Source organism: Stenella coeruleoalba, assembly GCF_951394435.1.
Source record: "Stenella coeruleoalba genome assembly, chromosome: 3".
Taxonomy (NCBI): Eukaryota; Metazoa; Chordata; class Mammalia; order Artiodactyla; family Delphinidae; genus Stenella; species Stenella coeruleoalba.
Genome location: NC_137148.1, coordinates 106974300 through 107000107, shown reverse-complemented (window position 1 = coordinate 107000107; position 25808 = coordinate 106974300). Strand labels below are relative to the sequence as shown.

At 37.3% G+C, this 25808-nt stretch overlaps 1 protein-coding gene across 1 annotated transcript in view; it reads right to left on the bottom strand.

Moving 5' to 3' along the window:
• The window catches only part of ADAMTS19 (ADAM metallopeptidase with thrombospondin type 1 motif 19), a 280168-nt gene that overhangs the window by 20133 nt on the left and 234227 nt on the right, over positions 1-25808 (bottom strand). The window contains exons 19-21 of the mRNA XM_079916812.1: positions 19518-19653; positions 12011-12215; positions 9181-9333 (exon numbers count right to left, since the gene is read on the bottom strand). Of these exons, the coding sequence (XP_079772938.1) occupies positions 9181-9333; positions 12011-12215; positions 19518-19653 (494 nt within the window). The remainder of the gene's footprint in view (positions 1-9180; positions 9334-12010; positions 12216-19517; positions 19654-25808) is intronic.

Below are 25808 nucleotides of genomic sequence, written 5' to 3'. Positions count from 1 at the left end.
AACAAGAAGTTGTAGAAGTTCACATAAAGGCAGAAAGGTCAAGTTCAGCCAGAAAATATATGGCATATCATTAAACATAAGAGGCTATGTTATTTTTCAAATCAGTGTTCTCTGCTTAGGACAGCTTAAATGAGTAAATACAGACTTATAACGCCAGGAAACAGATGGGTCATGTTTTGCTCTCCCAGGAAAGACCCTAAGGCCATGTCTATATCAAAATGTGGCATATGATTATTTCAATGGTTAACTCAAGCCAGAGCAAAGCAACCACATTGTTTTTGTCCTGTTTTTGCCAACTTTCTAGTCTCAATGAAATAAACACTAGCATTGTTTAATAAAGGCTGTATTATATCTACTTAGAAATCAGAGTTAACAATTATATGACGGGAGATTTTCTCTTTGAGTATATCTATAATTTTCCCTTTCAAGCTAAGAGCAATTTTCCCACTGTTTACACAAAACTACCAAAACATAAATGCTAGAAATCACATAGGCTGATACAGGCAGTAAACAGTTTGAGGCATAAGCCATATTCTTAGTAAGCCTCCATTTAGCTAGTATCACCTCAGCTCAAGTGGTCAATGGCTTTTAGACAGTGCGAAAATCTGAGAATATACATATTTTAACTGATTCTCTAGTGATTCATCCATATTATTGAGGGAGGAGCAGAATTTCAGAGCTAGACCTTATGGATAGCCCATTGAATAATTCTGATTAAAGCCAACCCAGGGCTTAATATTAAGTCCATTTAGGTTTACCAAGTGTTTAAAAATATCAGTAGAATTTGAATGAAACTGACAGATTAGTTGACTTCAGAGGAGCATAGAAATCGACCCACAATTGCACCCATCTTGGTGCTATTCTTATTCCAGGAACACAGCTGATAAGAGTAAGAGATTGATGTGTTTCCTCTGCCCATGAATACTTTAATCACTGAAACTTATTAATAATCCCAGCACTATTCCTTTTCTCTGTAATTATTTTGGACTGGTCTTCATTTTAACATGAAAGTGATATCTTAGGAGTAAGACAGGAGGGGAGAAATCAATAAAGTTCACATGGAGCCACTGGCTTTAATTTGTGCATGCCATTAGAATCTGTTATGCTGAGAACTCAGTCATAAACGAAGAAGGAGAAAACAGCTTTAAGGAAAAGAACAGACATATTCATATAAAGAGAATAGAAAATGCAACATAACTGTATCTTCTACATAAGCTAACAAACAAACAAACACATCAACAAACAAAAGTTAAAAGTCATGGAGTAAGACTGGTTCAAGATGGCGGAGTAGAAGGACATGTGCTCACTCCCTCTTGCAAGAGCACTGGAATAACAACTAACTGCTGAACAATCATCAACAGGAAGACACTGGAATTCACCAAAAAGATAACCCACATCCAAAGACACAGGAGAAGCCACAATGAGATGGTAGGAGGGGCGCAATCACTATAAAATCAAATCCCATAACCGTTGGGTGGGTGACTCACAAACTGGAGAACAATTATACCACAGAAGTCCACCACTGGAGTGAAGGTTCTGAGCCCCACATCAGGCTTTCCTACCTGGGTGTCTGGCAACGGGAGAAGGAATTCCCAGAGAATCAGACTTTGAAAGCTAGCGGAATTTGACTGCAGGACTTTGACAGGACTGGGGGAAACAGAGACTACACTCTTGGAGGGCACACACAAAGTAGTGTTCATATCAGTACCCAGGGAGAAGGAGCAGTGACCCACAGGGGACTGAACCAGATCTATCTACCTGCTAGTGTTGGAGGGTCTCCTGCAGAGGCAGGGGGTGGCACTGGCAGGGGACAAGGACACTGGCAGCAGAAGTTCTGGGAAGTACTCCTTGGCATGAGCCCTCCCAGAGTCTGCCATTAGCCCCACCAAAGAGCCTGTAGCCTCCAGTGCTGGGTCACCTCAGGCCAAACAACCAACAGGGAGGGAACCCAGCCCCACCCATTAGCAGACAAGCGGATTAAAGTTTTACTGAGCTCTGCCCACCAGAGCAACACCCAGCTCTACAAACCACCAGTTCCTCCCATCAGGAAGCTTGCACAAGCCTCTTAGATACCCTCATCCACCAGAGGGCAGACAGCAGAAGCAAGAAGAACTACAATCCTGCAGCCTGTGGAACAAAAACCACATTCACAGAAAGATAGACAAAATGAAAAGGCAGAGGACTCTGTACCAGATGAAGGAAGAAGATAGAACCCCAGAAACACAATGAAATGAAGTGGAGATAGGCAACCTTCCAGAAAAAGAATTCAGAATAATGATAGTGAAGATGATCCAGGACCTCGGAAAAAGAATGGAGGCAAAGATCGAAAAGATACAAGAAATGTTTAACAAAGACCTAGAAGAATTAAAGAAAAAACACTTAAAAGAATTAAAGAACAAACAAACAGAGATGAACAACACAATAACTGAAATGAAAAATACACCAGAAGGAATCAATAGCAGAATAACTGAGGCAGAAGAATGGATAGGTGACCTGGAAGACAGAATGGTGGAATTCACTGCTGCAGAACAGAATAAAGAAAAAAGAATGAAAAGAAATGAAGACAGCCTAAGAGACCTCTGGGACAGCATTAAATGCACCAACATTCACATTATAGGGGTCCCAGAAGGAGAAGAGAGAGAGAAAGGACCCGAGAAAATATTTGAAGAGATTATCATTGAAAATTTCCCTAACATGGGAAAGGAAATAGCCACCCAATTCCAGGAAGTGCAAAGAGTCCCATACAGGATAAACCCAAGGAGAAACATGCCAAGACACACATTAATCAAACTGACAAAAATTAAACACAAAGAAAAATTATTAAAAGCAACAAGGGAAAAATGACAAATAACATACAAGGGAACTCGCATAAGGTTAACAGCTGACTTCTCAGCAGAAACTCTACAAGCCAGAAGGGAGTGGCATGTATATTTAAAGTGATGAAAATGAAGAACGTACAAACAAGATTATTCTAACTGGCAAGGATCTCACTCAGATTCGATGGAGCAATCAAAAGCTTTACAGACAAGCAAAAGCTAAGAGATTACAGCAGCACCAAACGAGCTCTACAACAAATGCTAAAGGAACTTGTCTAAGTGGAAAACACAAGAGAAGAAAAGGACCTACAAAAACAAACCCAAAACAATTACGAAAATGGTATTAGGAATACATATATTGATAATTACCTTAAATGCTCCAACCAAAAGACACAGGCTCACTGAACGGATACAAAAACAAGACCTGTATATATGCTGTGTACAAGAGAACCACTTCAGACCTAGGGACACATACAGACTGAAAGTGAGGGGACGGAAAAAGATATTCCATGCAAATAGAGATCAAAAGAAAGCTAGGGGGTTTCCCTGGTGGTGCAGTGGTTATGAGTCTGCCTGCCGATGCAGGGGACATGGGCTCGTGTCCCGGTCTGGGAAGATCCCACATGCCACGGAGCGGCTAGTCCCATGAGCCATGGCTGTTGAGCCTGCACGTCCGGAACTTGTGCTCCGCAATGGGAGAGGCCACAACAGTGAGAGGCCCACATACCACAAAAAACAAAAAAACAACAACAAAAAAAGAAAGCTGGAGTAGCAATACTCATATCAGATAAAATAGACTTTAAAATAAAGAATGTTACAAGAGACAAGGAAGGACACTGCATAATGATCAAGGGATCAATCCAAGAAGATATAACAATTATAAATATATATGCACCCAACATAGGAGCACCTCAATACATAAGGCAAATGCTAACAGCTATAAAAGAGGAAAACGACAGTAACACTATAATAGTGGGGGACTTTAACACTTCACTTACACCAATGGACAGATGATCCAGACAAAATTAGTAAGGAAACACAAGTTTTAAATGACACAATAGACCAGATACATTTAATTGACATTTATAGGACATTCCATCTAAAAAGAGAAGATTACACTTTCTTCTCAAGTGCAGACGGAACATGCTCCAGGATAGATCATATCTTGGGTCACAAATTAAGCCTTGGTAAACTTAAGAAAATTGAAATCATAGCAAGCATCTTTTTGACCACAATGCTATGAGATTAGAAATCAATTACAGGGAAAAAAATGTAAAAAACAAATACACATGGAGGTTAAACAATACGTTACTAAACAACCAAGAGATCACTGAAGAAATCAAAGAGGAGATCAAAAAATACCTAGAGACAAATGACAACAAAAACATGATGATCCAAAACCTATGGGATGCAGCAAAAGCAGTTCTAAGAGCGAAGTTTATAACAATACTATCTTACCTCAGGAAACAAGAAAAATCTCAAATGAACAATCTAATCTTGCATCTAAAGGAACTAGGGAAAGAAGAACAAACAAAACCCAAAGTCAGTAAAAGGAAAGAAATCATAAAGATCAGAGCAGAAATAAATGAAATAGAAACAAAGAAAACAATAGCAAAGATCAATAAAATTAAAAGCTGGTTCTTTGAGAAGATAAACAAAATTGATAAACTTTTAGCCAGACTCATCAAGAAAAAGAGGGAGAGGACTCAAATCAGTAAAATTAGAAATGAAAAAGGAGACATTACAACAGACACTGCAGAAATACAAAGCATCCTAAGAGACTACTACAAGCAACTCTGTGCCAATAAAATGGACAACCTGGAAGAAATGGACAAATTCTTTGAAAGGTATAAACTTCCAAGACTGAACCTGGGAGAAACACAAAATATGAACAGACCAATCACAAGCAATGAAATTGACTTTAATTAAAAATCTTCCAACAAACAAAAGTCCAGGACCAGATGGCTTCACAGGTGAATTCTATCAAACATTCAGAGAAGAGCTAACATCCATCCTTCTCAAACTCTTCCAAAAAATTGCAGAGGAATAAACACTCCCAAACTCATTCTACAAGGCCACCATCACACTGATACCAACACCAAACAAAGATACCACAAAAAAAGAAAACTACAGACCAATATCACTGATGAGTATAGATGCAAAAATCCTCAACAAATACTAGCAGACAGAATCCAACAAGACAAATAAAGGATCATACACCATGATCAAGTGGGATTTATCCCAGGGATGCAAGCATTCTTCAATATATGCAAATCAATCAATGTGACACACCATATTAACAAATTGAAGGATAAAATACATATGATCATCTCAATAGATGCAGAAAAAGCTTCTGACAAATTTCAACACCCATTTATATAAAAACTCTCCAGAAAATGGGCATAGAGGGAACCTACTTCAATATAATAAAGGCCATATATTACAAACTCACAGCAAATATCATTCTCAATGGTGAAAAACTGAAATCATTTCCTCTAAGATCAGGAACAAGACAAAGATGTCCACTTTGGCCACTATTATTCATCACAGTTTTGGAAGTCCTAGCTACGGCAATCAGAGAAGAAAAAGAAATAAAAGGAATACAAATTGGAAAAGAAGAAGGAAAACTGTCAGTGTTTGCCGATGATATGATACTATACACAGACAATCCTAAAGAAGCCACCAGAAAACTACTAGAGCTAATCAATGAAACTGGAAAAGTTGCAGGATACAAAGTTAATGTACAGAAATCTCTTGCATTCCTATACACTAACAACGAAAGATCAGAAAGAGAAATTAAGGAAACAATCCCATTCACCACTGCAACAAAAAGAATAAAATACCTAGGAATAAACCTACCTAAGGAGGTAAAAGTCCTGTACTCTGAAAACTATAAGACACTGATGAAAGAAATCAAAGATGACACAAACAGATGGAGAGAATACCATGTTCTTGGATTGGAAGGATCAATATTGTGAAAATGACTATACTACCAAACAAAGCAATCGACAGATTCAATGCAATTCCTATCAAATTACCAATGGCATTTTTTACGGAACTAGAACAAAAAATCTTAAAATTTGTATGGTGACATAAAAGACCCCAATAAGCCAAAGCAATCTTGAGAGAAAAAAACGGAGCTGGAAGAATCAGACTCCCTGACTTCAGACTATACTACAAAGCTACAGTAATCAAGACGGTATGGTACTGGCACAAAAACAGAAAGATAGATCAATGGAACAGGATAGAGAGCCCAGAGATAAACCGATGCACCTATGGTCAACTAATCTATGACAAAGGAGGATATACAATAGAGAAAAGACAGTGTCTTCAATAAGTGGTGCTGGGAAAACTAGACAGCTACATGTAAAAGAATGAAATTAGAACACTCCCTAACACCATACACAAAAATAAACTCAAAATGGATTAGAGACTTAAATGTAAGACTAGACACTATAAAACTCTTAGAGGAAAACTTAGGAAGAACACTCTTTGACATAAATCACAGCAAGATCCTTTTTGACCCACCTCCTAGAGTAATAGAAATAAAAAAAAAAAAGGGACCTAATGAAACTTAAAAGCTTTTGCATAGCAAAGGAAGCTATAAACAAGAGAACAGACAACCCTCCGAATGGGAGAAAATATTTGCAAAAGAATCAACGGACAAAGGATTAATCTCCAAAATATATAAACAGCTCATGAAGCTCAATATTAAAAAACCATACAACCCAATCACAAAATGGGCAGAAGACCTAAATAGACATTTCTCCAAAGAAGACATACAGATGGCCAAGAGGCACATGAAAAGATGCTCAACATCACTAATTGTTAGAGAAATGCAAACCAAAATGACAATGAGGTATCACCTTATACCAGTTAGAATGGGCATCATCAGAAAATCTACAAACAACAAATGCTGGAGAGAGTGTGGAGAAAATGGAACCCTCTTACACTGTTGGTGGGAATGTACACTAATATAGCCAGTATGTAGAACAGTATGGTGGTTCCTTAAAAGACTACAAATGTAATTACTATATGAACCAGCAATCCCACTACTGGGCATATACCCAGAGAAAACCATAATTCAAAAAGACACATGCACCCCAATGTTCACTGCAGCACTATTTACAATAGCCAGGTCATGGAAGCAACCTAATGCCCATCGACAGACGAATGGATAAAGAAGATGTAGTACATATATACAATGGAATATTACTCAGCCATAAAAAGGATCGATATTGGATCTTTTGTAGAGACATGGATGGACCTAGAGACTGTCATACAGACTGAAATAAGTCAGAAAGAGAAAAGCAAATATCATATATTAACGCATATATGTGGAATCTAGAAAAATGGTACAGATGAACCAGTTTGCAAGGCAGAAATAGAGACACAGATGTAGAGAACAAACATATGGACACCAAGGGGGGAAAGTGGGGTGGGAGGGTTGGTGGTGTTGGGATGAATTGGGAGACTGGGATTGACATATATACACTAATGTGTATAAAATAGATAACTAATAAGAACCTGCTGTACAAAAAAATAAATTAAAAAAATTTAATAAGAAGTTATGAAGTAAAAAAGAACATTTATTAGAACTATCCATTACTTTCCTTACTCACAAAGGCTCTTCTAGCTAGGTAGCAATGTACTGATAGTAACATAACAAAACCAATTCAAAGTAATTCAATACAACCTATTTAAAAATTACATACATGTAAATTGTGGTAAAATTGAAAAAAATTTTTTAGGCTAAGCACAGAAAACCAAAATCAATGTTTTCTATGATCTCCCCAGTTAATTTTGATTTTCCTTAAGATTTGATGAGAGGCTACAAAATAGGCACATTTATTAATCAATTATAATAGTATTTGCCATGCACATAGGATTTGCTAGCCTTATTTCCATATGCAGCAATGTTGGACAGCTTAGAGTTCTGGGTCATAAATTACAATAAAACCTGGATCTTCTGTTTTTTGCAATGACAAATTTTTTCTTTTTTTTTTGCGGCACGCGGGCCTCTCACTGTTGTGGCCTCTCCCGTTGCGGAGCACAGGCTCCGGACACGCAGGCTCAGCGGCCATGGCTCACGGGCCCAGCCGCTCCGTGGCATGTGGGATCTTCCCGGACCAGGGCACGAACCCATGTCCCCTGCATCGGCAGGCGGACTCTCAACCACTGCGCCACCAGGGAAGCCCCAAATTTTGTTTCTTATAGTTAACTAGGAGTTAACAACATTTATCACTTAGAATATTTCTATTAATTAATAATGTTGGAAAAATATTGCTTATCTATTCTAGTAGTTTTTTTTTCTTAGAGCAGAATTATTTCATTTAAGGAAAACATCTAGAATTTCATTAGCCAAGATGAACAAATGCAGAGTTTCTACAACTGATAGGGAGGAATAGGTGATCCTCCCCACACCCCTCGAAGGAGTACTTTCATTTCCTCAACCTAGTTTAAACCTTCAGTGCTGAATGAAGTGTCAACATAAAAATAGCTTGAAAACAATAGTGTTGTCTATTCTCCTTATTTCACTCTTATGGAAACAAAGACACAGAGGTATCTAATGAGGGAGTCCTAACCATCCCCCATGTTTCTTAACTTCCAAGCCGTGCCCTTCTCTATCACACTACAGTACTCTATTTTCCTCTTGTAGAATTGGGAAACATAAACCCTGAACATGAAAGAAATTATTCATGATTAGTTTGGAATTCTCTTCTGTCTAAAAGTTGTTTACTCTGAAGTGTGAGATTTCCCTATATGGTTCACCAGCTAAAAGCTGTATGGATTGGGCTGAGTATTTCCTAATTCTGTAATCAGGGATTGATTTACATTGTTGACAAATGCATCCTTTAGAATCCCAACGTAAACTTTAAATGTTCGAAGTTGTGGAAATAGTATAGTGCACTGAGAACTCAGATATGATGTTAATACGCAAACTTTGTTGGAGAGGAAAGGCATGAATAATCATAAGAAAATAGATTTTAAATGTCATGAATTTCTTGTTGGGCAATAACGAGGAGGCCGGCTAACCACAGTGTACTGTACAATGAAAACATTTCTTCCAGAATGTCCTTTAGGGTTATTTATGAATAGCTACCACTCGCCCCTCCATGCTCTGGCAGCCACCATTTTTTTTCCCAGTATTTTACACATTTTATCTTACTTATTCCTTAAAACAGTTTTATTGCGATTATGACCATAGACAGACAGGCAGGCTTTGAACCTGGGTATTTAATACTCTACCTCCATGATCTCTATTCTCTATGCCTCCTAAACTTCAGGCTGTGTGGCTATAGTACCCAGGACAATGCTGACATTAGTGAAACTCAATACTGAGAATGTACAGAATGATTCTTACCTTAGACCAGTCACCCATTCGCCACACATAGCATTTGGAGTAATCCTCGCAGTCCTCAGCCTCCCTGGGTCTGGTGGAGAGGACACATTTCTTTCTGGGGTTAGTACACCTCACGGTCCGATGACGTACACCTTTGCCACACTTCACTGAACACTGGAAGATAACAGCGGAGAAGTGTGGATAAAGCTGGTGATTAAGAGATACAGACTGATGATCAAATTACGTTAGGAATTGGTTCTCATCATCTCTCACAAGCCTATCACCCACATAAAGGCCAGAATGAAGGAGAAGGAGAAGACCAGGCTACAGCCCAGCATCAGAGGCCAGGTGGAGCTTCGGTATAGTGCTGGGGTGAATGGGTTTCAGGAACACAGGACCATTACTACAGACAGTCCTGTAACACAGGGATTGTTTATGAAAGACAAATAATAAACTGATCAAAATGTAAAACGCTAAACCTGACTGACATCAATTTTTTGCATATAATTATATAAGGAAATTCATTTTATTTTTGCTAAGATTTAGTTTGTTTTAGCCTTAAATGTTTGTGAAAAATGACAATTTCTAAGAGAATATCATTTCTCAAAACTTTTCTTAAAGCTACAACAGAGAAAACAGCAAAAACAAAACAGTTGCTTTACATAATTATACACCCCTAGAAATAATCATTCTCAATGGCTATATGGATTGAAAATATAATTCAGTTCAAAATAAGTTTAGTTCATTTCATGAATAATTGATGCTTGACTGACAGTGTGACATAACAGGTATGAAGCATGTAAGATGTAACTGACCATACCGTTTACATTTATGCTCCCCATTATGGAATATGTATAAAGCTTCCCAGTTTTACAAAGTTATGCATCACTGATTATCTGGACACAGGAACCAAAATGGCATTGGGTGGGAGACGGGAGAGGGAGGGAGGGATGAGAGATATAGCAAAACTTGACAAGCTAATTTATATCTGTGTCTAAAAAAGGTCCAAAGAAAGAGCTGAAGGTATGCACTTAGCAAGAATGTAGTAGAGGAATAACCATGCAGATTCCAGTAGTTGTCTTCCTGAAAACTTAAGCATAGAACTCCTGAAGTTTTAAATACAATAATATTTGCACAAATGCGTCATTGTCTCATAATTTATGGTTTGCATTTGAATATCCTGAGCCTTAAGGTGGACTACATGTGTGATTTGGCATTTTAAGATTTACGTTTTTATTTTTTGCAATCAAAACTAACCTTGATCCATAAACTTAATTTTTATATTAAATCAAGACAAAAGAGACATTTTTAAAATTGGTACATTGCATTGACCTATTACTTCTCCTACCTGGTGCCAAAAATCTGTATGGTAGGATATTTCTGATCTATTTCCTCCTGAAGAGTTTGTAGAAATGCTAGTTAGGCTGAAGGAAGTGTATTTCTGTTTCTCTGATGTTCACATGAGTCTTTTCTCCAGATTGTACTCATCCATTTTCATGTAAAATTGGACAATCTATTCATTCTCAAAAGTACTCATTACAAATGAGGAAGAATCTATGCCAGAGTGAGATATAGCTTCGAAAAGTAAGACAAGAGAAAGTCACACTATTTGCTAGTGTGTCTTTTTTGGGGGGGTTGGGTTAATTGAAGAATATTCCCAAACCTCATTATCTAAGCTACTTTATCCTCAATTTTCAAAAGAATGACTACTTATTGCAGCCTAGCATTTTCTATTTGTCATTTTTATATCTTAGCTAATATTCTGAAATTAAGCATATTTTGCTCTGGGTGTGTGTGCACACGTCTTTGTGTATACATATGTGTATACAAGTGTGAGGGTGTTTACGTGTGTGTGTGTGCACGCACACACACGCTCACCTAAAATGCTCCAGAGCAGCTAGTAAATATAAGTAATGACTGGTGTTATCATAAGAAGATATGTATCATGATAACAGAAAATAAGCATACAGTTTGGCATGGAACAAAGCTGCATGCTACATACTACATGCTAGTGGGTGTATGGTGCAGTGAGCCTGGCACCATTGGGTTCAAATCCTAGCTCCAACACTAAGCAGGACTTTGGGTAAACTATTTAATTTCTCTGAGCTGTAGTATTTCACAAGGGTGAAACTTAACTTTTTTGCATTGCTGATTAAATATCAACAAGATACTAAATATGAAGTAAGAACAGAATCCCTACTCACAGGAAATGACTGCTAAATGTTAATGTCCTTTCTTCTCCTTTCTCTTCTAATGCTCAGGAATATGAGTCAAATGTGTATTTTTTTTTAACATCTTTACTGGAGTATAATTGCTTTACAATGGTGTGTTAGTTTCTGCTGTATAACAAAGTGAACCAGCTATACATATACATATATCCCCATATCTCCTCCCTCTTGCGTCTCCCTCCCACTCTCCCTATCTCACCCCTCTAGGTGGTCACAAAGCACCGAGCTGATCTCCCTGTGCTATGTGGCTGCTTCCCACTAGCTATCTATTTTACATTTGGTAGTGTATATAAGTCCATGCCACTCTCTCCAAATGTGTATTTTCATATGTGTCCACTAAAGAGTATACTCATGGTAAAGAAATAAAAAAGCTGGATTCTAAAATGTATATAATATATGCTCTTGATTATGTTACAATAGCCACAGAACAAAGAATAAATCTGTTTTTTCCTACTGTGAAAATTACTTATAATGAATGTATTCCTTTTATTACCAGAAAAACCAATAAATGGTGCTAAAACTGCCATGCAGAGAGACTCTGAACATGATAAAACATGACCTTATATAGGCTAAGAGTAAGAAAATCAGAGGGAAACGGAGAAGCCTCAGGGTGGGTACCGCACCTCGGACCACACGCCCGCCTCCCACACGGTCATGCAGTCCTGGCCCTCGCAGCGCTGGGTGGAGGCCGGCTTGGGCCCGGCGCAGTCCCTCTCCTGGGCTCTCATCAGGGTTCCATTGCTCAGCTGCTTGGTACAGGCCACTTGTCTGCTCTGCATCCCTTTTCCACAAGTTCGTGAACATGGGGTCCATTCTGTCATCATCCATCTAAAAGTAAAGCAAGAGTCACTGAGACAGGTTAAAAGATATCTACTTACTACATATTTTGACATGGATAGAATTAGCAGAATGTTTACACAATAGATTTATACCTTTTTTTTTTTTTTTTTTTACTAATATTTGAGGTTTCCCTAAGACACCCAGGCTTTCTATTGCTTCTCCACACTTCTCATCTCAGGGCCTTGCTCTTATTAGAATCTCAAAGGATGTATTAGACTCCGTCCCTGTCATGCTGCACGCTTTGCCTGATGCTGCCCGTCACGTCATATTGCCATACTGAGGTACCTAACAAGTATAAAGTTGCTAATATACATGAGTTGGTCCTATTCTTTGCATTTTCAATCTTCACAATAACCCTACATATTAGGTACTACAACTATCGTGGGCTTTTACAGAAAGGGAAACCAAGGCAAGGAGAGGTGTAGTAACTTACCAAAGGCCACAGGTTGTGGAGTCAGAAATTGAAATCAGGTTGAAGACTACCTCACAAAAATACATGTGCAGGTATTTGCAACCTAACCTTGCACCAAAAGCAATTAGAGAAAGAAGAACAAAAAACCCCCAAAGTTAGCAGAAGGAAAGAAATCATAAAGATCAGATCAGAAATAAATGAAAAACAAATGAAGGAAATGATAGCAAAGATCAATAAAACTAAAAGCTGGTTCTTTGAGAAGATAAACAAAATTGATAAACCATTAGCCAGACTCATGAAGAAAAAATGGGAGACGACTTAAAACAATAGAATTAGAAATGAAAAAGGAGAAGTAACAACTGACATGCAGAAATACAAAGGAGCATGAGAGATTAATACAAGCAATTCTATGCCAATAAAATGGACAACCTGGAAGAAATGGACAAATTCTTAGAAATACGCAACCTCCCAAGACTGAATCGGGAAGAAATAGAAAATATGAACAGACCAATCACAAGCGCTGAAATTGAAACTGTGATTAAAAATCTTCCAACAAACAAAAGTCCAGGACCAGATGGCTTCACAGGCGAATTCTATCAAACATTTAGAGAAGAGCTAACACCTATACTTCTCAAACTCTTCCAAAATATAGCAGAGGGAGGAACACTCCCAAACTCATTCTATGAGGCCACCATCACCCTGATACCAAAACCAGACAAAGATGTCACAAAGATAGAAAACGACAGGCCAATACCACTGATGAACATAGACGCAAAAATCCTCAAAAAAATACTAGCAAACAGAATCCAACAGCACATTAAAAGGACAATACACCATGATCAAGTGGGGTTTATCCCAGGAATGCAAGGATTCTTCAATATACGCAAATCAATCAACGTGATACACCATATTAACAAATTGAAGGAGAAAAACCATATGATCATCTCAATAGATGCAGAGAAAGCTTTTGACAAAATTCAACACCCATTTATGATAAAAACCCTGCAGAAAGTAGGCAGAGAGGGAACTTTCCTCAACATAATAAAGGCCATATATGACAAACCCACAGCCAACATTGTCCTCAATGGTGAAAAACTGAAACCACTTCCACTAAGATCAGGAAGAAGACAAGGTTGCCCACTTTCACCACTCTTATTCAACATAGTTTTGGAAGTTTTAGCCACAGTAATCAGAGAAGAAAAGGAAATAAAAGGAATCCAAATCAGAAAAGAAGAAGTAAAGCTGTCACTGTTTGCAGATGACATGACACTATACATAGAGAATCCTAAAGATGCTACCAGAAAACTATTAGAGCTAATCAATGAATTTGGTAAAGTAGCAGGATACAAAATTAATGCCCAGAAATCTCTTTGCATTCCTATACACTAATGATGAAAAATCTGAAAGTGAAATTAAGAAAACACTCCCATTTACCATTGCAACAAAAAGAATAAAATATCTAGGAATAAACCTACCGAAGGAGACACAAGAGCTGCATGCTAAAAATTATAAGACACTGATGAAAGAAATTAAAGATGATAATAATATATGGAGAGATAGACAATGTTCTTGGATTGGAAGAATCAACATTGTGAAAATGGCTCTATTACCCAAAGCAATCTACAGATTCAATGCAATCCCTATCAAACTACCACTGGCATTTTTCACAGAACTAGAACAAAAAATTTCACAGTTTGAATGGAAACACAAAAGACCCTGAATAACCAAAGCAATCTTGAGAACGAAAAATGGAGCAGGAGGAATCAGGCTCTCTGACTTCAGACTATACTACGAAGTTACAGTAATCAAGACAGTGTGGTACTGGCACAAAAACAGAAATATAGATCAATGGCACAGGACAGAAAGCCCAGAGATAAACTGACGCATATATGGCACCTTATCTTTGATAAAGGAGGCAGGAATGTACACTGGAGAAAGGACACCCTCTTCAATAGGTGGTGCTGGGAAAACTGGACAGCTACATGTAAAAGTATGAGATTAGAACACATCCTAACACCATACACAAAAATAAGCTCAAAATGGATTAAAGACCTAAATGGAAGGCCAGAAACTATCAAACTCTTAGAGGAAAACATAGGCAGAACATTCTACGACATAAATCATAGCAAGATCCTTTGTGACCCACCTCTTAGAGCAATGGAAATAAAAACAAAAATAAACAAATGGGACCTAATGAAACTTCAAAGCTTTTGCACAGCAAAGGAAATCATAAACAAGACCAAAAGGCAACCCTCAGAATGGGAGAAAATATTTGCAAATGAAGCAACTGACAAAGGATTAAACTCCAAAATTTAGAAGCAGCTCATGCAGCTCAATAACAAAAAAACAAACAACCCAATCCAAAAATGGGCAGAAGACCTAAATAGACATTTCTCCAAAGAAGATATACAGATTATCAACAAACACATAAAAGAATGCTCAACATCATTAATCATTAGAGAAATGAAAATCAAAACTAAAATGAGATATCATCTCACACCAGTCAGAATGGCCATCATCAAAAAATATAGAAACAATAAATGTTGGAGAGGGTGTGGAGAAAAGGGAATACTCTTGCACTGCTGGTGGGAATGTGAATTGGTACAGCCACTATGGAGAACAGTATGGAGGTTCCTTAAAAAACTACAAATAGAACTACCATATGACTCAGCAATCCCACTACTGGGCATATACCCTGAGAAAACCATAATTCAAAGAGACACATGTACCCCAATGTTCACTGCAACACTATTTACAATAGCCAGGAGATGGAAGCAACCTAAGTGTCCATCATCGGATGAATGGATAAAGAAGATGTGGCATATATATACAATGGAATATTACTCAGCCATAAAAAGAAACGAAATTGAGTTATTTGTAGTGAGGTGGATGGACCTAGAGTCTGTCATACAGAGTGAAGTAAGTCAGAAAGAGAAAGACAAATACCGTATGCTAACACATATATATGGAATGTAAGAAAAAAAATGTCATGAAGAACCTAGGGTTAAGATGGGAATAAAGACACAGACCTACTAGAGCATGGACTTGAGGATATGGGGAGGGGGAAGGGTAAGCTGTGACAAAGTGAGAGAGTGGCAGGGACATATATACACTACCAAACGTAAAACAGATAGCTAGTGGGACGCAGCCACATAGCACAGGGAGATCAGCTCGGTGTTGGTGTTCTGTGACCACCTAGAGGGGTGGGATAGGGAGGGTGGGAGGGAGGGAGACGCAAGAGTGAAGAGATATAGGAACATATGTATAGCTGATTCACTTTGTTATAAAGCAGAAACTAACACACCATTGTAAAGCAGTTATACTCCAATAAAGATGTTAAAAAAAAAAAAAGAAGCCTGCCACAGAGAACTCCCTACTTATCTCGAGGAAGTAATCACTAATGTATTATGCCCATCACCTGCAACCGATTGCTGTTAAACACGATAACATTTGCACTGCAGTACTGCCTCTAATGAAGTTCCTGTCTGCTCATCTTTCAAGTATGATGCAGACGTACCATTTTGCTTCGGAGTCCCCTAGTAGATTTTTCCTAAAGTGAATATTTATCTCTCAAATTTATTTCAGTTTCTGCTTCATCTTTCTGCACAAGGATTCTAGGCTATAAGCATAATTTAAACCCACCTATATGCCTTTCCCCTCAACTAGGGAACCAGCCATGGAACTATGGAAGACACTACTGAAAAGAGAAGTATTTGCAATTTCATGAAATCCTAATTTTTTTAATAAAATATATTTTAGAAATCCTTAGTATAATGATAAAAAGTTACTTTTTTCATTCCTTGGAAAGCTGCTGAAAAATAAGAACAAAGATATGAAACATATTGTAGTGAGAGAAAACATTTTATATTTTAGAATTCATCTAATTGGGAATTATCTCATTTCCTCATCTTCAAGCCTCCTTCTTACAAAGCTATTTACTAGTGCATTAATATATTTTATATTTGGTACATAGGGTTACATCAGGCCATTTGGTGACTTTTTCAAAAAATGTGAATGGTAATTAGAATGTTTTTTACCATGGTGGGGAAAAAAGAAGAAGCAAGAGGAACAAAAGTTGTGCTATGCCAGTAAATCTTGGAAAGATTTCCTGTGATGACCCCTCAGGATTTGTCAATTTCTTACTTTCCAGTATTTTGGTTAACCTCACTGACATTGCTTCTTGGTTGTTCAAAATGCACTGCCTCCTTTTCCAAGGGAAAGAAGATAATAATTGCTAACAAAAAGACTTCCAGTCTCCAGCTGCAAAAATTTCTCACTCAGAAATATATCAACCTTTCAAAACTATTCATTTTACCAAGTCATTATCAAGGCATTTTCCCCCAAGATAGCTGAGGTCAGTGAATGAACAATGAATGGTGTGTACTGTACATTCTGATTCTTCACAGACCAGGTTAGGAAGTGACAAATATGCTCTAGTCCTCGAATCCAGGTCATTCAAGATTCCTGATATATCAGAAAAAGCTCCTGCTCTTTTATCCAAATGGGAAAGCTATATGGTATATAAAAGTGTTTTGAAACATTTTAATAAATTATTTAACAAAAGGTAAATTAGCATTTTAATGTCTATTAAAAGAGATTAAAAGAAGAGAAAGAGGGCTTCTCTGGTGGCGCAGTGGTTGCCAGTCCGCCTGCCGATGCAGGGGACACGGGTTCGTGCCCCGGTCCGGGAAGATCCCATATGCCGCGGAGCGGCTGGGCCCGTGAGCCATGGCCGCTGAGCCTGCGAGTCCGGAGCCTGTGCTCCGCAACGGGAGAGGCCACAACAGTGAGAGGCCGGCGTACCGCAAAAAAAAAAAAAAAAAAAAAAAAAAAAAAAAAGAGAAAGATAATTCTTAGGAATAGTAATAACAACAACAAAAAAATCCAGGTTCTTTAGCTGACAGGGCAAAAGCTAAAAGCTCAGCATCTGTTATCTGCCTAGCAATGAATGGAAAAGACCCAAGGACCTGACTGTAGGCAACAATATTTCCCTAGGTCACCCTTTCTGTTGATTACTACCCTGCTTTGTAAAAACACGTAATTAAAGCAGCCGCATAGCACAGGGAGATCAGCTCGGTGCTTTGTGACCACCTAGAGAGGTGGGATAGGGAGGGTGGGAGGGAGGGAGACACAAGAGGGAAGAGATATGGGGACATATGTATATGTATAACTGATTCACTTTGTTATAAAGCAGAAACTAACACACCACTGTAAAGGAATTATACTCCAATAAAGATGTTAAACAAAACAAAAACACGTAATTACAGAGTTAGATGAAAAGCATATAGTTCGGCTTGTGCAAAGGGCATTATTGAACATTATTGAAAGTAATGTACGTTTTTCTTTTGCATATTCTTTTACATACCATTCTTCTATTCTCTGGAAGCATATTTTTCCCTTTGAGGGGGAGGGAAGAATTGTTAGAGCACGGATGCAAAGAAAGGAAAAAGTAGATAATCAGCTTTTGATACCTTAAATACACTGAGTCTACAGAAAAGCAAGTCTTGAAATTTCAGCTTTGTAGAGGAAGACAAGATTTTCCAAATTCTTTTAAGTTGGTTGACATAGCATGAGCCAGGTCTGGAGGGCTTAACAACTGAGTTTTGCAATAAGCCAGAAATAGAAGGAACTTGGGATGCAGTGCTACCTCTGAAGGGGAAGGTGGGCGAAGAGGGAAACGAGAAGAACTGAGCATTAGAGATTACTGAAGACAGAAAAGCCTAAATATAGTTAATCGGCAACTCTGTTTCTCACTCTCCTTTCACTTCCCCATACATTGTGGTGGAAGGTCACGAGGAAGATTATATTAGTTAGAGAGCACTCCAAAGCTACAAATTCTCTGCATATCCAAGTTGCAGTACATACACATTCGCTGTGACTCCACTGCAGAAACTATTGGGAGAGGAGATCAATTGTTTGACTCCCTAAGAACTCACAAATACACCCTAACTCACTGAGCTTCAATAAATCTCTGAGTGTCAGGATAGAATAAAAGTCTGTGTCTCCATATTCTAGAGGAATCAATCCAGCTTCAGACTCTTTTTGTCATTCTGTCCCACAAAGTTTTGAGGACTTTTGACACTGGGGCTGAGTTCCACTCAAGCCCAACATTAATTTTTATATGAAAGCACAGAGATTTTCGGGAGCCCTGTGCCTGAAACCATTCTGCACAGCCTTGCTGCAAGCTCACCCCCAAATCATACTAAGGTTCCATTCACCCATCTCTGCTGGTTACTGAGGCGTAGCCTTTCTTTTACACCACTTTACGGTGCTCAGCATTGCGGTTCTATCCCCTACTCATGAGTTTCTTCCCTGCTTTGTTGCTTATTACTCACTGGGGAAGTCACATGGGACCGAAGCAACCAACTTTCGAAAAACTAGGACCCAGGTCGGGAATCTGGCGATCAGAGATCAGGAACCAAACAGTTTGCCCTGGGGACGCTGGGGTGAGGAAGTGAGGATCTAGCCTTGGGGACCAGAAGGACCAAATGCTCCCACTGTTGTGTAGGGGACTGGGTCCTGGCCAGTCCCACTTTAGTTTATATCGTCATTGGCAAGTGCTTAAAACACCATTTTGGAGAATTTAGGAATGAGTAGCTGAATTCAACCAAATAACCAGATTTTTGAAGAGGTGACCAACAGGTTACCAAATACTTTTAAATACTCCTCTGCCATCCAGTTAGGAGTTGTCTTCACACTGTGGACAGCAGCTGAAGTTGAAGTCAATCCTAACCGTGGTTTTCTAACACTCATTCCATCAAGTTGATTATCTTTCTTTCTTAGACCTTGCTTATTTAAAGCCTTACATTTTGGTACATATCCACTGCATTGTTTTTAAGAAAATGGGATTTTGTTAATGAGTGGTGGGACAGGGTTACCTTGTTTGGCACGGTTGCTCATTGCACTTGCGAATCTGTGGCTCTGGCTTGGTTAAGTATTTGCATTTCTTATTGTCCACAATGCTGATATTTTTGTTCATGATTTTCGTGCAAGACACTGTTGTCTTCCTTTCTCCTGAAAAGAGGAAAGAAACATAAAAAGAAATGTTATTTTAGGCCTCTATGCAATGGACTTATTGCATAGTCTTATATGCATGTTTATTCGAGGTATTCCTAGACTTGTAATTTTCATATTTTAAACAAATTTTAGGTTAGATCAATGAGGATGATATTTTTATAATTTATATAACAAAATGTAACTCTAGGCTTAAGGAAGATAATTTTTTTTCTTGTTAGCAATTAAATGGCAAGTTTTATAATACAAAGGGATTATGGTGCATAAGTTGATAAGATGTTATTTAAAGATTTTTATAAAGGACTGTGCCATCTTTTAGCATTCAGTGGTGGAAAGCAGTATTTGTATGAAACCTTTGTGCACATAAATATGCATATAAACGTGTGCACATTTTACCATCTGGCTGTATACCATCAGGGGGTAAGTTATGGGAAGCAAGCTTCTCTTGAATATAACTCAGACTTATATTGTTGTCACTTCTGGTAAAGACCCCAAGAATTCAAGAAATCCTCATTCCCTAATGATTATCCTGTTCTCTAAGAAAAGCCATGGGAGTTTTCCCATTTTCCACCAGCTTTCAGAAAACTGGCTTTTCCCCTTTCTCTGTATGCTGTATTCATTTTGCTTAGAGCCCTATAAGCACACTTGCTTGACGACACTTATTATTTCATCTTACACTGAAAAAGCCTACTACATATGTGCTGATTCTGTTTCTCTAAAAAAGTTTAAATATCTATATAGGATTTAATAATTTAATTTAACTTGTTTGACATTATAAAATAATTAAATCAGCCAATAATTTTAAAGCCAGACAGGTCATGAAGGATTAAGAAAAAAAAATCACAAGTCTTTTGGGTCACTATTGAAGGGCCCATTAGTTAGGAGCTTATGACTACCATGCAATGATAATTAGGAAGCTCAGAGCATTCATACTGGTCATGCCAAACAGGACAGCCTGGGCTTGTGGCAGAGAGGTCACTCCGTTCTTTAATTAACAGAGAAGGAGGCTGGCATCAAGAAAGGATGTAGAGAGAGAGAGAGAGCTACTTTGAATAACTTTTGAGTATCTTTTACTTTGACTTGAGGGGGATTGGGAGAGACAGGGGTAACCAAGTGGAAGGCAAAAGAATAGAAACAGGTTCAGGATCTTTCCTTGATTACCCTCTCAACAACACTGAGCATAGTCCCATGACAACTTGTAGTATAAAAACATGACTATATCTACATACATATGTGGATTAACTAATAATTATATCTGTGGTCACTGCATGTCATGTTATTGAAAACATTTAGATCTTTAGTTCCATCTTCTAGCATAGGCAGCACAATGTTGGCTAAATTATTTTCTATCTGGAGAATCCCAGAGTTCTGGAGCAATGCAATTTTTTCTATGGGAGCTCAAGACAGACAAGAGTGCCAAGCAGGTAAAAGGTCTTTTCCTTCGAGAGGGAAAAGGCATGCCTTCAACCAGGACTCTGTGGCACTCAGTGAAGGGTGCACCAATGGGCCAACAATGGGGAGGGCCTTGAGATGGACAACCAACCATAGATAAGTAAAAGGTACCCCCCAGGTGCTCCTTTCTCCACCGAGAAGTTGCCTTGGAACAAGGCTGCATGACTTGGCAAATGGAGCATGGGCTGGATTGCGGTCTCTGGGGCAAGGACTTTATGTGGAGTGCCAGCTGCCTAACTAATGCAACAGCCACGTCTCAGAGGTCCACTAGCCTGACCTGTGCAGCTCATGCAGTCAGGTAAGCTTATGCTAATGTGTAGAGGAAAGGCAACCTTATAAGCCCCAGGCAAATGTTTAAGGGCTGTCCAGGCTATTCCTTGGTAGGTCAAGAAGGGTGGGGTGAGGCATTAGACTTAATCATAATAGTGTTCAATACCCACCAACTTCAAATAATTTTCAAATAAGCTGCTAGATAAGCAGAAATGACTTATGATATTAATTTTTCTTCACAGAAGAAACTGGCTTTACTAGGTAGGAGTTACCTAAATGTGAAAATTTGGGAAGCTTTTGGTCAACTTCCACCTAGTTTCCTATGCCTCAGGTGCTCCTATATGACCTTTATGAAATAGGTGTAACACAAATTTTGTATAATGCTAGCATATGTAAGTATTATTTCTACATGACAATGATGCCTACCTAAAAGTAGGATTAAAATAAATGTTGCTTTTATGAAATATAAATATTAGTTTTAAAATCTAATTTAAAACCTCATAGTTATAAGACACTCTTTTACAGAATAGATGTAGTTGTCTAAACTAATTTAAATTTAATGCTTTTTGCCAACTACAGCACAAAAAGATGACAAACAGACAATACCCAGAGAGTCTTTGCTGAACTTCAGTGTAGCCACAGAATGAGTAACTCAGAGCAAATTACACTGCATTTTTTCCTTTACTCAGAAAATATCTAACCTTAGTTATGTTGGTCCAGAGGTAACATATTGAGCTTTTGAAAAAAATCTTTTAAGTATTGATATATCAAAAGAGATACAGGTACTGGTGCCATTACAGGGAGCACCTTACTGGTGCTCTAAAAAAGTATGAAGGCATGTGAGCACGAATTGGAACATTTCCATCTACATTGTAGCAAAGACCCTCACATCATAAGTTTTTTGGCAGCTAGAAGAGGGATTAGCCCTACTTTTTAAAAATTTCATTGAACAAAGACAGGAGAATCAAGAAAAGAAATCTAATGCTCAGTTACAGGCACATTATGCCTATGAAAATACAACTAGGATCTTAAAGCCATACAGAAATGTTATTGTTTGATTTTTTTCTTTTATATAGTTTTATGTCCCAGCCAACAGAGGAAATTTCCATTATAGCATCTAACAGCAGTATTTACAACGCATCCAGTACTGTAGAACCGAGGGATGAACAGAAAGTGATGAAGTAACTGGCCTTCTGCCTGAACCTTGAGTAGCTGCAAGCTGTTGACAGTGTATTATTTGCTTTATGGGAATTAATTTCATCTCTGGGTCATTCCCACTAAATCAGTATTGGGGAAATCTGTTTTGAACATAATTACAAATAAAATACAATAACCATTATATATTCATCTTATTACCAAATTTGGGCAAAATCTGAAAAGGAGGGGTAATTTTTATTTACTGATTCTTTCTTTGTTCTCTGAAGACACTGAACAGAGTACACATTATGTTGTGTTCCTTCTTTTCCAATCTCAGTGATAAATTGATTTTTTTTCTATGCTCTGTATTTAACTCATGAAATGGAAATTTTTAATAAAACTATAGTCTACTCAGGTAGATCACATTTCTAAAACCTGCATCATACATGTAGAAACAATCTGGGGAGTGGGTACAGTGTTTTAATATGCATAACTGAAATTCTCTGTATGTTATGGGACATTTCAAACTTTTAAAAAAATTTTTACTTTTTAGTTTTGAAATAATTGTATACTCACATCTACTTGTGAGAAATAATAAAGAGAATCTGAATACCCTTTTCCAGTTCCCCACAGTGGTAATGACTTGCAAAACTAGAGTACAGTATCACAACCAGCACACTGACATAGATATTGTCAAGATGTACAATATTTCCATCACCACAAAAATCCCTCCAGTTACCCTTTTAGAGCCACACCCACTTCCCCTACCATCCACCACTCAATGAGTCCGGCAGCTACTAACCTGTTCTCCATTCCTATAATATTTTCAAGAATGTTTTGAAAACTGTTATATACAGTGTATATACAGTGTATAACTTTTGGGGACTGACTTTTTTACTCTGCATGATCCCCTTGGAGGTACATCTTCATTGTTGTATCAATCATTTGTTTCTTTCTACTGCCAACTAGTAAATCCTGCTGTGGATGGACCACAATTTGTACAACAATTCATCCAAATGTTTTACTAAAACTGGGGAAGTCTATAAGAAAGAGACTATATATAGTCATCTGTCTTTACATTCTTCTTTAAAAATTTTTACTTAATTATTTTCTATTGAACTAACAATGACTAGCAAGCAATTGAACCAAAAGTAAAAATACTTTAATGATGAAGAAGGTCTTTTTTCTGAGCACTTCTTAGAGTTACATAATGTCATGTCCTTTAATGTCATGTCATGTCCTTTAATTTTTAGCCATTCTTTTTACATTTCTATAAAACATTTTTTCCTTCAAGGTTTGGGCTTAATATTAAAATGACAATTTCATTTTTTATTTTAATAAAAAATTGTATTTTGTATTGTTCATAACACTCAATAAACAATCCAATGTGATCTTGTCATTTCCATACACACAAATATTTTAATGTAATCCCCTAACCTTCAAGTTAAATTTAACTTGAGTGCTAGCATAACACTTAAGTACCTTCACGAATTACCTTCTCTCTACTTTTTTGGTCAAATAATTTCCCACAGCTTGATCCTCATATTTTTCACTCTAGTAATAAACATTCTCACTAACCCCAGGGCCTTTGCAACTATGCATATCCCTGGAAGGCTTTTTACAATTCCCCATATCACTCTGTATGGTGTTTTCTTATTATCTAACCCCTACTAGGTGGATAGTAAATTTTCTAAAAACAGAAAGTACTCATCTTTGAATCATCCAGCAAAAGTGCAAGTACAGTCAGTATTGGTAAAGGAATCAACAAATGAAATATAAACATGTAATTCAAGCTCAAAGTACTTCCTGTACTAAGAGGTACATCTCAACACTGTGTTTCCTAAGATGGTAAAAAATCATGTGCAAACTAAATGAATAATTATGGGAAATAATTATATATGGCAAATCTAATACATGGATTATTATTTAGGTGTTAAATTCAAGTTTATAAAGAGTTTACATTAATATAAACATTCCTATTAATTTAAGTAAAGAAAGCATCAATAGGATACAAAATGGCACTAAATATTACTAAAACAAAATAATGCAGAGAAGAGCAAAAATATATTTTGGTGCGTTTTCTTTGGCTAATAACATTTACTTTGGTACATGCAAAGTGCCTGTGAAAGGGAAAAACAGGAAAAAACCCAGCACCCTTCATAAGATACAGGTATTGGTATACTGAAATACTTCCTCAATTTAGACCCCCAAACTTGGATGCCTCCTGAGAACCTGGTCATGGACAAGGAAAGCCATGTCTAGAAGATACCACAATACAAGGTTTACAGCATGAGAGTCATAAGCTAGCAGGATTTGGACTAATGTGAAGAATGTGGAATGCTGACTTATTTTTTTTCCCCTTCAAATTGTATCTATTCAGATTTCTTAAAAGCATGTTTAACTCTTCATTTATTTCAAAACACGTTATTAAATTTGGGGGCCTTCATTCAAGGTTTTATTTCATTAATTCATCTACTAGATAAAAGTCCTAGAGTAATGCAGTTACTGTATATAGTATGTGGAATGCTAACTCCACAAAAAACCATCAGATATTATGGAATGATAGATCCCTGATGTCTCTGAAGACCAAGATCATTTCAAACAGTCTTTTATGTCAAAAAAATCCTTTATCCACTGACCCCTACTTCTAAGGTGCCAAAATAAATTTAAAACATCCCTTCAAAGATTTTTAGATATTTTAGAACACCAATGCAAAGTAAACATTTATTTCACAAATATGTTTTACGATGTTTGAAAATAAAAGGACTAATATCAATGGCCAATGCTAAAGTACAAAATGATATATCCATTCAAATTTTTCTGGAACTATGATTTGAATTTGACAAGATCATGATGAAAAGTGTACAAGTTAAACTGCTGGAAAAATTTACTTGAGATCACCAGCATTACTAGGTATTTTAAATTAATATTTCTTCTAAAAGAAGAAGTTTTTATATCTTAGGCTTTTGTTATCTTGTAACAACTGGTATTAATAAATTAATAGAAATGCATAATCAGTTAACTCTTATTTGGGTAATTTTAAAACTTAGTTTGAGATACTGATGTAAAAGATATTGATAAAAATTTAGCTACTGGACATTAGGTATTTTTTAAAAATTTCTTTTTCCCACTTATTTCCGGAATGTGATGCCTTAAAATTGTATTAAAAAAAATAACATGTCGAACACTGAAATTTTATACTGCCCTGTGATACTTTATTTGCTCTTTCTTGCTTAATATTTCTGTGAAGTAGAATAGTTCTATTATTCCTCTTTGCTGCTGAAGATAAATTTTAC